This window comes from Neopsephotus bourkii, unplaced genomic scaffold (genome assembly GCF_033783945.1).
Source record: "Neopsephotus bourkii isolate Nb327-2 ecotype Australia unplaced genomic scaffold, CSIRO-AGI_Nbou_v1 NB_962, whole genome shotgun sequence".
Taxonomy (NCBI): Eukaryota; Metazoa; Chordata; class Aves; order Psittaciformes; family Psittacidae; genus Neopsephotus; species Neopsephotus bourkii.
This window is the reverse complement of record NW_026901456.1, coordinates 4051036-4067173: the sequence shown is the minus strand read 5'-3', so window position 1 is coordinate 4067173 and position 16138 is coordinate 4051036. Positions and strand designations below refer to the sequence as shown.

General features: G+C 42.4%; 2 protein-coding genes across 10 annotated transcripts in view; one reads left to right on the top strand and one right to left on the bottom strand.

The window, feature by feature from the left end:
* Positions 1 to 16138, top strand: part of CRYZL1 (crystallin zeta like 1) — a 165729-nt gene that overhangs the window by 2588 nt on the left and 147003 nt on the right. The gene's annotated exons all lie outside the window — the stretch shown is intronic.
* The window catches only part of ITSN1 (intersectin 1), a 136962-nt gene continuing 124589 nt past the window's right edge, over positions 3766 to 16138 (bottom strand). For 6 of the 9 annotated variants that reach the window (XM_061359050.1, XM_061359051.1, XM_061359058.1 and 3 more), the window contains 9 exons: positions 14636 to 14819; positions 14084 to 14182; positions 13081 to 13248; positions 11189 to 11461; positions 10536 to 10657; positions 7640 to 7722; positions 7458 to 7541; positions 6942 to 7115; positions 3766 to 6004 (listed from right to left, as the gene is read on the bottom strand). In XM_061359050.1, the coding sequence (XP_061215034.1) occupies positions 5856 to 6004; positions 6942 to 7115; positions 7458 to 7541; positions 7640 to 7722; positions 10536 to 10657; positions 11189 to 11461; positions 13081 to 13248; positions 14084 to 14182; positions 14636 to 14819 (1336 nt within the window). In that variant the 3' untranslated portion in view covers positions 3766 to 5855. The remainder of the gene's footprint in view (positions 6005 to 6941; positions 7116 to 7457; positions 7542 to 7639; positions 7723 to 10535; positions 10658 to 11188; positions 11462 to 13080; positions 13249 to 14083; positions 14183 to 14635; positions 14820 to 16138) is intronic. The other 3 variants (XM_061359052.1, XM_061359055.1, XM_061359056.1) reach the window with 1 other exon arrangement.

The window sequence follows — 16138 nt, the reverse complement described above, 5'->3', positions numbered from 1 at the left end:
ATATAACCTGATTCCCAGCTTTTCTGTGTTTCAAGGGTTCCGACTGCTGGATTTGAATACACTGAAGTATCACAGTGCAAGCAGAGCAGCGTGAAACATGATGCTGCTGTCGCAGTAGAAGTTTGGACTTGTCACATCTTAGTTTTGAAAATGTATTTAATAATATTACAAAAACTGCATTATCCACAATGTCGTCCCCCCCAGCCCTACTCACATGTAACAAAAAGTGATTCATTTCTTTTTAAAGGGTAAAAAAATCATAAAATGAACATTTAAAAAGTCCCCTCATAAAAACTCATGTCAAGAAAATACACAATAATTAAGTGCATCTAGAAAAGAGTTCAGTAATTTATCAGCTATTTGGCTCAGTGTCAGCTCAGTGACATGCTCTGTCTTTCAAGGTGCCCAAGTCAACTCACGGGCTGCATGCAGCCTCTCAGGGCTTTACAGTCTGGCTTTGCACCAGCACCATACTTGTCAAGGTACTCAGTATTTCCAAGGCTGTGGTCAGCCTTAGTGGCTTTTTATTTTACAGCGCTTCCCAGTGGGTCACGATCTGTAAGTATGAGAATTCTGATTTGCTCAGTAAATAGAGTTCAGGTGAGTTTAGTGGCTAAAAACACTTGCAGAAAGATAAGGAAGAAAACAGCTGCAAAGACTGTGAACTACTTATGCGTTTTACCTTGATCTTGACATTTCACTTGATGCTCTATTGCAGTTTTCCAGCCCTTACAGTGCTTGGATCAAGTTCATAATGTAGATTCTACTTTATCCAAGCCTTCTGAATCTCTCCATGCATCCCCACCAAAGCACATAGGCACCCAGCTGTCTTTATGTTGCCTTTGCACTAAACTGGGGCACGAATTAAAGTTAAGCATCTGCTGAAGTGCTTGTTGGGCCAGGGGCTGCACCAGAGATGGCAGCTGCCAGATGAACTGTGAGGGAGAAGTCTGGAAAGGAGTCCCTAAAACAGCACTGTTCCACACAGCTGAGCTATGGGAGCTGAGGTTTAAGAGAAGGTGGGAGTGATGCTTTGCAAAGGACTTAATTGGTTACAGGACAGAAGCACCAGTTTACTCACAAGACGTACAAAGAAGACAAACCCAGAGGGAACGCAGCAGAACAGGGCAGTGAGATGAGCTGAGATGTGTTTTCCAGTCACCCACTGTGCTCACTTGTGCAGCACAGCTGGTGTTTGGCTTGGAGAGAGGGGACAGGCCCAGCAGGTGGAGAAAATCATGTCTGGGAGAGGACCGGGGTGATACCAAACATGAGCCTCAACCCTAATGGCAATGAACCAGGGGCTCATTGGGCTCAATGGGCTCAGCTCACAGCCTGGCACAGCGGGGAAGGACAGCAGGGGTGTGTGCTCAGGTGACAGGCTGGACCATGGAAAAGGGGGGAGCTGAAGCTGCCACGAGCAAAATGACTTCCAGCTGCACCTGTGGAAAATGAGCTCAGGTGCTTTTCCTGAGAGGCATCTCTTAAAGGGCCGCCTCCTGGCCACAGGGAGAAAAAGCTCTCAAGGTGGATCGACAAGGCCAGGCTGATCCTTAGAGCAATCACAGCAGTGATGGAGATGATGCAAGTGAAAGGACAGACATCTGCCCTGATGATGTACAATGGCATTGCTGGCAACTACCCCATACTACTGTATGCTGCAAGGACAAGTCCTTTAAGAGAAAACTGGCACATTGATGGTGGTGCAGCTGGTTCCCCTGTATGGAAAGGGCATGGACCCGTGTGCCTCCAGATGGTTCCCGAGAGCTGCCTGGGTGGCTCCAGGAAAGCAAAGAGCCCAACAGCAATGTTAACAAGTGTATGAAGTCCTTATGAAAGGATCTTGAAACAACACAGTGCCAAAGCACTTCAGACCTATACCTCAGAAGGGAATCCCTGGAAAGAGGTGTACAAGGGTGTTACAAACACCGAAAAGCTCTACTTGTATAAGAAAGCGCATCCAAACTCCTGCGTGAACACAGAGCTGCACTAAATCCAGTGTGGCTCTCCCAGGCTGAGGACAAATGCAGGGTTTGTTATTAATGACTGTTGTTATACTATGGATGTTCGGGATCCCGGATAATTGAAGTTCTGCTGTGATACTGTGGATCCTGTCTTAAACTATCTACACCCCCTCCAAAAAAGAAACAGGAAGAAAAAGAGACTCTTTCCTTTTTCTTTCTTCAGTATCCTGTCCTGTCTGCAGCCACAGCACTGACATCCTGCCTGCTCCCAGCTACCAGCATCTTTCACAAGTCATTTGAGTAACTTCTAAAAGTGGTGGTGTTCCCTTCCAGTTTCTGACCCATTAACTATTACAGGACTTAAAACCAGGGAAGCACTACGGAGAAACACTATTCTCCTTGTTAAAATTAATGAACCTAAGGGAATAAAACAGGTTTACAAGCTCTGTGTTGTAGTGAGGATGCTCATCTACATGAATCTGCCTTTTTAATCCAAAATGTGATCCAAGCATTTTCTGGGCTTCGATTTTGTTATTACAGTTATTTTGCATTATGTTAGGAAAAGTTTACACCCATCCTGATGGGGCTGGAGAAGGGACCTGTGAGCTGAGGTGTGCTATTTTAGGAAGATATTCAGAGATATCAATAACCGGCAGCTGAAAAATAGTGTCTACACATAGGTATTAAATACTGTTAGCACTGCTAGCAGAGTTCAGCCTGACTGCCAGCACGTGGCACTCATAAGACGGTGGCTCAGCCTTCATACGTTGTGGTAATGACAGCTGGCTTCCTAAAGACAGGAAGAGATACCTGACTTCCTAGGTATTGCTGTGTGCTTCTCCCTTCCTCAATACAGGTGCATTTAAACAAGCCTATGAGAAACTGCAGTTTGCTCTATGAAAACACTAGGAGGAATACAGTGAATGAGTCTTTTTTCTCTTTCTAGTAAAGAGCATGAAGTCCCTTAAAGCAGTAGGTCCTGGATGAGCAGGAAGTCTATGCAGCTATGGTGGACAGAAAAGCAGAAAGCCATAGCCCACACAGCCATGAAATTAATGCAAAGCAATGTGCAAGACTATAGCGTACCTGAACAAGGAAAACCAGGCTGGAGTCAACGGGTTTCTAAGAACTGTTGGCTAACACTAGTGAAAAGTAGTTCCATCTGGGAAGCCGACAGTGCCAGGATGCTACAGAGCTCTGAGGGCGAGCAATAAGAAAACAGGGACATCCTGATGCACAGTCAGCTGGCTCTAAGGGCATATATACATTCTGTCCTCGACACAGAGGGATTAGGACAAGTTTTGTCTAGGATTAGATCCATTATGAGGGATTCATTAAATATTGGTGAGCCAAACTCCAGCCTTTCATCATCATCCTATCTGCGTGACTCCTTCTGACATTAATGGGAATTACACACTCCTGGGCATTGAGGGTGAGAGGGAAATCACAAGTGATGGTGCTTGGGAAGGTGCTCAATTCCTTTACAATTCCCCCAGATGGTGCAATTGTACGTGCCCATGACAAGGGTCGCAATCAGAGGAGCCCCTGCAGCTAAGGGTTCCCCACTTCCAGCACCAGCTGTGTTTCAGAGGCCGGTGCAGCTCCTTGAGGCTCCCTTTGAAAACATGGCCAAGATTTCTGTGTTGCACATGCTGTCTTTTTTTGCCCTGTTAGGTCTATTTAGGTGTCACTGTAATGCATGCTGGTGAAATGAGACCGTAAAAACAGGATGCTACTTTCTGAACACTGAAATGAACGTTCACCGTATTTACAGCTACTGAGTAAAATTAGGACAGCGATAAAAGGTTGGACAATGACATTTAATGTTACTCCAGTAATAGATTTTTATCACTCTTTTTTTCCTACCACAACAATGTGTATTTTCATATACATTATATTCAATAAAATGTATTGATATGGAATTAGGAAAGCATGGGTTTAGTACTATTTACATATTTTAATTGAAACCATTTTCTTAACAACATTGAAAAATAGAAACTTAAAGTTCTCTTAATCGTGTTTTTAGCCAGTTAGTGGTAAACAAATGCATGCCTAGGAAGTTACACTCCCCTAAAATGTGGTCAGTTGAAAGTTTCCAACTAAAGTGTGTATCTCTGTTTTGCTTCAAAAAATACATAAGTATGTCTGTCATTTCTGATACAAAATTCTACACTATCTTCAATAAATAAATAATAAAGCGATTCTGATAAGTATGAAATGTAAACTTTGTTGTCCCTCCAACATACTTGGGTTTTTTTTTCCCATTGCTTGAAACAATACAGTGGTCTTTTAGGAAATTATAATACACAGACACTTCCCAGCACAGTTTACACTTACTATCATACTGCATCTACCTATCCGTTATGAATATATCCTAATTTCCTAATGGAAATCAGTAAGACTTGTAGTGCTAGAGAACACCGCCTATACAGGAAAGGTGAAACCAGTACTGAAAGGACATGCAAGGAACACCAAAACCTAACAACAGGCTCCACGAGAACGTTCACATGCTAATGAAACAGGCTGACACCTCCCATTCGGAAAGAAAGTCCTTACAAAAATACCAGTGTATGCATGATAGGTCATGAACAAAATGAATCCAAGGAGAACAAAGAGGAATAGAGGAATTTTACTCTTAGGGGTCTATTCTCTCTCGAGTCCAGACTCAGCAAAGCACTTACACATGTGCTTAAGACGTAAGTGCAAGCTTAAAGCTGGGTGCTTTGCCAAACAGGGAAAGTTTGCTGGATGTGGGCCTATGTGTGTGTATTTGTAGAGTTAAATGGATATATAAGCCCTGGCATTCCCCAGTATGACAAGGCTTTTACTTTGGGGTCACCCACTGTGCACCATCACAAGCACTCTGTTTCTGGTTGCATCCAGTATCGCTTCCACCAACCCTGTGGTCACGCTGGCTTCCCACAAACACCTTTGTGAGCTACAGAATGCTGCTGCCCTGAATGTAGTGACACTATGTCAAACACAGGCATGGTCCAATTTAATAACTGGTCACCACTAATTGCTTTGCAAAGTAGACTCTGTGGGGTAGGAATTAGCTTCCAGAGCTAGAGCTGTGATTTTCTGAATTCCCCCACTGCAGGTGACAGATCATCCATCTGCGGTCACACAGTCAAGCAGCAGCAGGAAAGGAGCACTGAAGTGGTATAGCACAACATACAGCAGGGCTCTACATTTAATCCTTCGCTTACTGTTCAAACATTTACGGTCCTACAGAAAACAGCAGCTTCCAAAGGTACCACGTGGGTGGACTTTTCTGGACCTCTGTGCAGAAGGCCTGTACATAATTTATTTTCAGGGGCAACGTGCATCATGAAGTGGTATGTTAATAGAATCTTCTCTGTTTATACATATAGACTAGTTATTTTCTAAGTCTTTTCAGTACCATCATGAAGATCCCCAAAGATCTTACTGCGTAACTGCTCCTTCCACTCACATTACATTTACACGCCACTTTGCTGAGCAATAGACACAGAATTCCTTAAGGGTCAAAACCCTGCAGAAAGCCTCCAAAACATACCAACATTGCCTTCTTCATATAAATTAAAGAGTAGGGTAACTGGAGCAAGTACAGCAACCTATGTGGTTTGCCAGCCTTTCAGACTGGAGCACAACAAACATCTAGGTTGTTTCATAAACGGTAACATCAAGTTCCTCATAGAGAAATTGAGGGAGGTCTCCTCACTAAACTGGGATTCATTTCTCAGTGAGAATTATCAAGGCACAAAGATGCTCCTGTTTGCTTTGATAACCCTCTTACACGTGAAGGGCAAGCAGTAGTTTCATACCACACCAGTAAGGGTTTTGTGACAGCTTCTGCAGACACCTATTGCAGTGAACTCAGGCTGAAAGAAAATGTTGGTCCCTTTCCTTCTAAGGCTCATCGAACAATTGCAGGTCTAGTCGGACGACTATTTCTCCTGTTGGAACTTCATGTAGAAGGAGACACTTTGTAACTGGTCCCTTTGAACCCTGATCCTTCTTAATGTCTGCCACACGGATCTCTGTTCTGCCCAAAAAGTCTGAAATGCAAAAAGACAGCATGCTCAGGAGTGACACGACTGGTTTATGCTGCAATAAAACGCTAATTTGCAGAAGGAACTAAGCTTCCTTCTACACACAACAAGAGGAGAAAACAAGTATTCAGTCCAACTATATCTTTTGCAGTTGAAGGCAGCAAACTGGATTTTATCTAGACTGTATTAGACAGCATTAGACAGCAGCAGCATTAGAAGTAAATGGCCTCATAATCAGAAAAATCCACTATGTAACTGACAGCTGCCTCAATTCAGTAGCTTATTTGTTTTATGATACGTTAGAAAAAAGGCCAAAGGCTGCTGCGCATTCAAACAGAGTGTGAAGCCCTCGGGAGGTGATAAAGCCAAGAGGTGCATCACACTAGCAACAAGGTCAAAGGGCCAACTGGCCCTGGCCATGTGAATGACAATCCTATTCAAATACCTCTTGAGAGATTATGAATCCAAATGCACTCTTCAGTGCTCCATATGTTTATCCCAGGTTATGAAATACGAATGGGTTAGGAATCCTGGGTTCATTTCTGCCACTGTTATTGTATATTAGTTACTTGAAGACATTTCCTCCTGCATAAACCCACCCTTTTGCAAACAGCATCTGGAGTTTTTTAAAGACTTAGCAGAGCTGCACACCATACTTTAGTTGTTGTCAAGCTGCACAAGAAAGGAACCCCCACCCCCCAAAAAAAACCAGAGAAAGATTGATTCTTCTTGTGGTGATACTAGCATGACTCCACTCTGGAGGGAACAAGCGTAGTCAGCTCCCAGTATGCAGAGGGGTTCAATACCAAGGTTGGAACTAGGTGATCTTTAAAGGTCCCTTCCAACCCAAACCATTCTGTGATTTACCTCAGCAGGCATGCCTCTCTCTTCAGAATAGGAGAATTGAAAAATGCCCTTAGAAGGACAGCAGCTCCTTACGTACCATCTGGGGAGAACTGGTCCCTCTCGAACACCGTAATGCAGAGCACATCCTGCTCAAGGTCTTTGATAAAGAACTGGCAGTTGGAGTTCCACTTGGGGTTGAGGGTGTCCTGTATCGTCTTGGTAATGTGGCACTGAGAGCCCATCGTCACCTCGCAGTATGGGTTACTCTTTCCTGGGGAGATGGAAACAAACAGAAGAGAATAATCGGGTTTCTACGTTTGTGATCTTTTTCCTAAATACCCTTATACAGCCACAGCTAACAAGCAAGGGAAAGACTGTGGCCTCACAGGGCCTTGTGGCTTATGGTCTCTAATGTGGTGGAAACTAAGTTTGTCTGAAACAAATGCTTTATTCAGGAAAACTGCATGACAAAATCACTTGTGCATATTTTAAGCTCATTAAAATTGCTTCATTAGACAAAACCATGTTTTGGACAGAACCTTCTTCAAAGTTAGTCTGACAAATAGGAATGTCTTCTTCATAGAGCATCTTATGAAAAACCCAAAGCACTTACCATGAGACCTACAGGGTTTTAGTTCAATGCCTTCAACAATATTCACCATCAACCTCCCAATGCCTGTTGCTCTTTGGGAGCGAACTGTGGTGAAACAGAAGAGGTGAGAGAAATTATTTAGTGTACTTTCCTGCCTGTGGACTTTCCCACAAAAGATGGGACCCCCTCATCCCATGCTCTACCTAAGTAGGCCTTTTCCCTCTTCTTCTTTTCAGTCTCTATGTAAAGTTCTGAAGCAGCTTTGATCTTCTGAACCCAGGCAGTCCTTCAGAAGGAAAGGGAAAACAAGTTTTAAAATACCATTCCTGTTTTTCATCCCTGGAGCACAGCAGACAAAATTAAAGGTGTCCCTCCTTCCCAACCAAGGCTCTGGCCCCATCACGGGTTCTATGACACTGAAGCTGTCTGCCTGATAGAGATCTCATTGGAATTTATAGCTCCTGCAGAAATTTAACCATCCCAAGCTAGCAGATCCCACCACACAAAGAAAGCTTAAGAGAATCACAAGCAGGAGGGACTTGGTGAGGATCAAAAGGTGTAGATAACAGGTTTGGTTTCACCAACCCTTTTTCTTTATTGCAGTAAACTAACATCTTGAAGCCAGTAGGTCATAGAATCATAGAATAGTTAGGGTTTGGAAAGGACCTTAAGATCATCTAGTTCCAACCCCCCTGCCATGGGCAGGGACACCTCACACTAAACCATGTCACCCAAGGCCTCGTCCAGCCTGGTCTTGAACACTGCCAGGGATGGAGAATTCACAACCTCCCTGGGCAACCTCTTCCAGTGCCTCAGCACCCTAACAGGAAAGAACTTCTTCTTATATCCAATCTAAACTTCCCCTGTTTAAGTTTTAACCCATTACCCCTTGTACCTAATGAAGAGTCCCTCCCCAGAATCCCTATAGGCCCCCTTCAGATACTGGAAGGCTGCTATGAGGTCTCCACGCAGCCTTCTCTTCTCCAGGCTGAACAGCCCCAACTTTCTCAGCCTATCTTCATATGGGAGGTGCTCCAGTCCCCTGATCATCCTCCTGGCCCTCCTCTGGACCTGCTCCAATAGTTCCATGTCCTTTTTATATTAAGGACACCAGAACTGCACACAATACTCCAGGTGAGGTCTCCTGAGAGCAAGATACAGGAAGTATCAAGTGTACCAAGCCTGTGCATCTCGCTGAAGATTCTCCAGCTAGGTAGGATGAATACTGTGCAGAGTTTAGATGTTTCTGACTACTGCTGTGCGTGCTCTGACACAGAATAAATACAAGCTATGTTGCAGAGGTGGCCACATTTCTTAATCCCTAAGGTTTCATACCAAAATCCTTCTGAGCCATGGGACACATCATGGAGTACACAGATGATGAATGATCATGGTTCCCTACAGGCCTTTCTGAGAAATAATTTCATACTTAAGAGACTGAGTAGAAAGACTGTCAGAGAAAAAGCATGGAAGAAGGGACCTCAAGGGTTTAGAAGAATCCCTTAGAAGAAGGGAGCCTCAGACCTGAGTCAAGGAAAAAGGAGAGAATCTAGAAGCTGTGAATCCATTTCTGATCCCAAAACAAAGAGCTGCTGCTCTGCAGGGCATTGTAACTACTTACACTGGTCTGGATTTGGGTCTGACCATTTCCCTGTATTCTGCACAGAGAGCTGTTCAAGAAAACAAAATACTTAAGGACAATTCTGTCTTCCAGCTCAGCTCTAAATGGTAAATCACAACTTCAGAAGTATACCAAGCCTTTGATCACAAAGGTCTATTAAGATTAAATGGGCGAATCAATCATTCATTGATGTTAATGTTCTTTTCCCATTGCTCTTAGTTAAAAGCAAGTGAATATTGAAAACCTGGAGGTATCTCACCTAAAATGCTGCATTTATTAGCAATTCTGGTATAAAAGAAAGTCAAAGGTGCATAAAAGAAAGTCAAAGGCTGCCTCCCATATAAGTAAAAGCATTTAACAAGATCGCCCAAATTCAGACAGCAGCTCCCGTGGGTTCTCTCTGTAGTGAATGCAGAGGCAGACACCTCCAGGGGGCGTTCAGTATGTGAAGATCTGGCTCCTTCCGCTGATGGTTTAGTGTAGGGTGCCTGAGCATCTCCCTCAAGTTCCTCCTGCCAGGTAGGATGAATGGGGTACAGAATTTAGGTGTTTCTGACTATTGCTGTAAGTGCTCTGATGCAGAACAGATGATTATTGCTACAGTCTGATTTGTGGAACAGAGCCTAAGTTGAAAAGGCGGTGTCAATTTTCATCACTAAGGGTCTAACAATGATGTTTGTTCATTCTGTGCCATAGAAAACCAGACAATATACCACAGGGCAAATTTTAAGCATAAAAGTACCATCCTTTGCAAGAAAAACCATGCATATAAATAATAATGAATAACACTGTCAGGCCGGCAGGGAACAAAGATATTTTATACATTTTGATGTGTCAGAATTTTTAGGGGCCATATATTTGCAAGCTGGCATAACACAATGTCTATACCATGGGGAAAGGGTATGCTGCACTTTCAGCTTTCATTTTTTAACAGAAGTTATCTTTCAAGACCTTACATTTGTGTAGAGAAACCTTTTCAGTATAAATCAGTGTAGTCACTCTCCATAAGCTTGCCACAGATAAAAATCACCAGCTGAGGTTTTGAGGTTGCCATTCCTTTGATTGTTTCAGTCTGAACTGAAACAGATTAAAACTAATTGGGATTAGTTCAGTAGGGTTTTGCTTCTCTATCTCACTGAACATACAGCCATACAAACGCTTGCACAGGCACAAACAAATGTTAACAGAAGAAGATAGGATTGCACCTTCTGGCTTCCTCATGCTAACATAAAATGTTGTGAATATGGCCTATATATCAGCCCTCCCAGCCATTTCACCATTGGTCTCATTGGAATTCAGGAAACATCATTTTTTTCTCCCTCCTTTTCATATATTGGATACCACTGTATTCTTAAGCAAAAGGAATTCTCCAGCCTTGTAAGATAAACTGCTTGGAGGCTGCTATGCATGTGTACACCATATAGATTTGCACCAGACTTTTCAAATTCAGTACTAATATGGCCTATGCAGGTACTTACCTTTCATTAATGCTTTCAGCCCGGAGGGTATAGACTCTATCAATGTGGGAGATATGGAAGATGGGTTCATCTCCAGAAGGGTCTGTGGGTAATTTCACTAGTACCTCATTTAGAAAAATGGGCTGTAAAACATAAGGCAAAGCTAGAGTTCTACTGCACAATATCTGAACAGATGCATTAATCATAGAGCAATTTACAACAGATTTATCTTGTGCCTGCAGTATCTTTCCACTTGTGCCTGCCTCCCATCTTTCTTCAGATATGTCATTGTTAAAAGTTTTCTTATTATTGAAGATATAGGTGTCTCCAGAGTCTGGGAACACATCTCCTGAAGTAACCAAGCAGCCTCATGGAGCATAGCAATCTCTCCCACAGAGAGCAGCAAGCACTACTCTCCCCATTACCCCCTGGTACACGTGACCTCTTGCTGAATAGGCTGCTTTAGCAAAACTTCAAAAGCGTTTATTCTTGTCTCACTAAAGCAAACAACCAGCTTTCTCATCATCAGCCCCTGGAATCCCCAGCAAATGCCAAAGCTTTCATGCCTCTTTATATAAAACTTATTGCCCACACACCCAGTATGGGAGCTGCTGCCTGCTATCCACACTGTTAGCACCTGACCATCTTTGTCACCATTAAAGAGTGGTACTTACAGTTTTGTACATTTTGTACTGCAGATTCGACTTGGGGCTGAAGACCTTGTCTGTGCCAGAAGAGCCAAGAGGTTTTATGATCTGAGTCAGGAGGAGGAAATCGTTGAAGAGAAAGCCATACAGTTCCTTGTTACTCTTGGCCTTATAGAGCTTCCCACTGTGCAGAAACTTGCGTGGTCCCAAGCAGTTTGTAACAGAATTAAATACGAGTTGCTGCGAAAAGTAGAAGAAGAACAACAACGCACTGTATAAAGTAAAACAATCGAGGTTCCCCTGAAAGAGATCAAATATAATTTTGAGTCCTGACATTGGTTTCAGTTTGTGTCACAGGGATGACGAGCAATGTCTCTGCCTTGCGCATGGTAAGCGGTGCAAATCATAGAAAGGCTACATGAAAATTAACTTCAAGGCAGCCCACCAGTTGCACAGGGCATGGCCTGGACAGTCAGAGAGAAGCCAAAAGCATTTGTGCCTCCTTTCAAGTTTCTCTGCCACACGCATGCATCTGAGTGGAACCAAGCTGATGATGACCTGTCCTGGATCAGCTGTAGCTATGCAAATGGTCTCTCCAGATGCTGAGCTTCCTTATAAAGGCCAGGATTTCTGAATTGTGTTTTCTTTTCACCCATTAAAACATAACAAAGGAATTCCAGAGAGCCTGTCTCTGTGTAACCGTGATACCTGGAGTCACAGGACAGCTGCTGACCACTGGCTGTAACTGGCAGTATTTGAGATTTACCTGGAGGTTTTTACCAGACAAGCCAAGATTTGCCCTTTCATGAAGTGTCATTTTGAGGTGTAATTTCCCCTGGGTGATGGTACAGTTCTTTCCTGTACCAGTTCCTTTCCATCCTGGCTGGCCGGGCATCTAGGTGTGGATTTACAGATTAGAATCATTTCAGACAGAAAACCAGGAGAAGGCTGGATTGCTCCTTGCCACAGAGTCAAGGCTGCTGCTACTGGCATAATGTGTCAGCACGCAGGCAGCTGGTGTTTCAGGTAGTATTTTTAGTGTTCTAGGGCCAGACATGATGTGCAGGAGATAAAAGCAGCCATTTTCCTCCAGGCAGTAGTTGTAAGACAGCTGAATGTGCTCTGACCCTTTTGACACTGTGATATGTATTTTTCCCCTTAGACAGATTTCATAAGCTGAAATGTAATTTTTTCAAGACAATAAGTTCACCACTTTTTTTATTTTTAATCTTCTAGAACTGAAAACAACTCAATGCATACTTTGAAAATCAAGCCATCAGTCTTGTGTGATCAGTCTGTGTGATCAGACTGTGATCAGTCTGCCTCTATTACTTGCACCAATAACAGGGAGACCATCAAAATACCCTCCCATCCTTTTGCAGGACATACAGACACAATGTTTTATTGTAGTTTCAGTATAGGCACTTAGCTTGCTACCTTAAAAAATAATATGTAATGGGAGGCAGTGATTCTCTCTGTGAAGTCTTGGGAGAGACTTGTTCAGCATTCTTGAGTTTTCAAAATGTATACAAAGTTTTATCACAAGAAATATTCCCTGTGATGAGTTTTAAAGCCCTCCAGAATGGTCTGGATAAGATACAGCAGTACAACAACCACGGTATTATTAAGAGCTATGAAGCCAGAAAGTTGTGGTTGAACATTGCAGCATTGAACCTGGTACTAGTCCAGAGCCAGGCAACAAAAGCAGCATTTATCACGCAGAAGGCAATAACATGAGCAGCATAAAGGATTACGTGCAGGAGCAAACGAAAGATGACAACAAAGGACTGAAGATTATTTGACTTGATTAATTACACTGTTTGTCCCCTGATGCAGTGCCGTAAGTGAGCCATGGTTTCTTCCCGACTGGTGGAGAAGTGCACCCACATGTGCATTATTCTAGACAGCACTTAGTTTACCTCTGACAGGCCTTCACACTGAACATGAGCCTGGATCCACTCCAGCCTATCTGAATTCTCCTTCTCCCGCACGCCTTCATTTACTTGAGAACATAATTCTTCTGCTTTCTCAAGAGCATGCTTCAAGTGACTGTGGTCAGGATGGTTTTCCGGAGTGTTTTCTATTATCTACAGATAAAGAAAATGCATTAGCCTTTTCTGGTATCTGCAGTATTCATATTTCCAGCCCTATACTTCTGTTTTATTTCTTTACTTTCATCAGAGCCAGCCAGTATGTTCCAAATTTCATTTCCTCCTTGGCAAATATGAAAAGTAGGAGACAAACTCACAGTCTGTTTGTGAACAGCTTAAATGAATGCCTGCCTGCAGAGCCTTTGCATCAGAACACTGCTCATTCTTCTGACATAAGTACACAAATTTCAGCCATCTACACGATTATATCCATGACTGTTTAAGGAAATGCTTAAATGCCAATATCTAATTTATATCTCTTCTCTGCAAAAGTCTTGGGCCAAGTTCAGCAGCATTATTTGGGATGGTGTTAGGCAACAAATTAAAGTTAGGAAAGGGTTGTAAGTTATCTGGCAACATAAGCTGTGCAGGAAGGTAACTTGTAATAATCTGGCATTCAGGCTTGCACACTGAATGTCTTGTACCAGACTAAGGGGAGGGAATGACACTGTGGAAAAAGGCAAAGATGAGTGTAAGATCAACCCATTACTCCTGTTATCTAAATTTTTCAGTTTTCATTAAGCATTTACTGCCTTCTGGTTATTTGTGTGCAAGTTTCACCTCTTTCTAATGGAAGTATCAAGTAATTTCAGTGAAGCCAAATGAGCTACCTCATTTTTGCTAGTATGATCAAATATAAAAGTATAGCTCACATTCCCTAACACATTAGATATCTAACAGTGACAAATCCTGACATAAGCAAGGAAACTACCCTGTAATTCAGCTATGAGCAAAGCAGCATCAAAACCATCATCTTTGCAAAAGAACGTACGTTTTTAATTATTAGTGGGTATCTTGTTACCCGTTGCATAGGCTTTAGTAGAAAACTTGATAGTGGCATTCCTTTACAGCGAGGATCCATTGCTAACCTCTGAAACATTAGAGAGGTAAAATGTTGTTAGTCAGTTTGTTTAAAACCCTGCAAAATGAGCTCCTCCAAGAAAGGAAAAGCTAAGGCAACAAATGAACACCACTCCTCAGCTAAATCTGTTCTTAGATCACAGTGGCAGTGCAGCAGAATTTCTTGTAGCTTTTACATTATTTTTCACCTGCCTTGTCTGTAAAAGAAAAGATCTTCTTCCTGTCCCAGCACTTTACAGCAAAACCATTATTAAGTGAAGTATTTTATGGCTTTACAGTTGTTTGAAAAAATGTATTCCTTCAACAACAACAAAAATGTATTTCTTCAATGAGTGCTTAAGGCTGAAGACTCTTCATTCTATCCCGACATGGAGCACCATCTGAGACTATGCTTTGCAAATTACTAAAACAACGAGTTACATTTACACTGTACAAAATTAATGGTGATTGCTTTATCTCTTACTTTAACAAACTCCTTGAACTCAGGGACTTCATCTGTCTTCTGCTGGATGAGCGCTGCCCCATTGAGCTGGCAGCTACAGAACCGAATGTATGGCTGCATGTGTGGCAGCTGAGCTGTCAGTATGTCACCAATCATTTTCACTGGCATCTTCTCTCCAGACATCTTCTTACGCACACGCAAAGCCCTAAACATTAAAATGTCATGTGTATTTCACAAGTAGACCTCTAAAGAATGATTCCTCATTTATGAAATAAATGGTTTGATTCTTATTCATCACTGATACACAGAAACCCCTAGATAATAAAATAGATCAAGATTTATTACACATTGTAAGAACACAATAATCAAGATTGCACCTTCAGCCAACATTTTTCCCACTTGCTGTAACCAAGCTGTTATTTAAGTTCATGCAGTGCCAGATCAGATAGATATGATATTAAAAGAAATGTAATTTCCTTTTGTAGTAGTTTAGATAGAGAATAACAGACATGCTCATGAATGAGGGGTAAAAACCTTACCATTACTTTAAGCTCAAAACTACTTCTAGTTTTTAGCCTGGTTTCCTAAGGAAAGGAGATTGTCATTGAGCTGCCTGCATTTATTCTATCACTGCCATAATTTTTCAACTTGTGGGCCATTTTCAGATACATCTTGCAAAAAAAAGTAGATAACTTAAAGCTATAAAATCCCTATAAGTTCAATGAAAATTAGCAGCTCAGTAATTCTCTTGCTTACAAAGATGCAGATTTAACCCAATCCTCACCCAGTTTCTCTGTCAATGACTAGACAAGCAACCTGCATGTACGTGCCTTTAAAGAAGGCACAGCATTTAGTGTCCTGATGAAGCAGTAGGGATTGGTAAGAAGGATGTGAGTGAGTAGGAAGGAACTGAATCCATCAGAGGCCACAGAGAATGAAGGGAAAAGTAAGGGCACTTGCACTGCCTGGAGTTTCACAGCAGAGTTGGGGTTGCGGTAGCTGGAGACTTTGGAAGGAAGGGCGCAGGGTACATTGGACACAAATCCTTATGAAACCAGGCTTTGTTGGCACCTCTCCTCACAAAACAGCTCGTTCAGGTGCTACAATAACTAAAAGAACACATCAGATAACTCAGAATAAGGGATGGAAAGATTGTTGTGCCTTATTCTGCATTCATGGATGACAGGACTGGAAATGGGTATGGGCTGTGACACAGGAAGTAAAAGTCTACCTGTAGGTAGCCTTTGAGGCACTACTCTTGAGGAGAGGTTGATCTTGCTTTCTGGAGCACATTTACACCAAAAGCAAAGTAAGTGCGAATATTTACTCAGCAAAGAACTGCTGGATTTTTCTCAACAACAACAGTAAGTCATAGAAATGTTGCTAATATTTTGCTTTTTCCAAGAAGAAATAACACATGGCCCTTTTTGGTTACTGCTTGCTGAAGTGGCAAATATTTTCATGTAACTAAAGGAGAAGAAGGGGGAGAGGGCCATGATTTTGTTATTGCTAAGTATGGAGGAA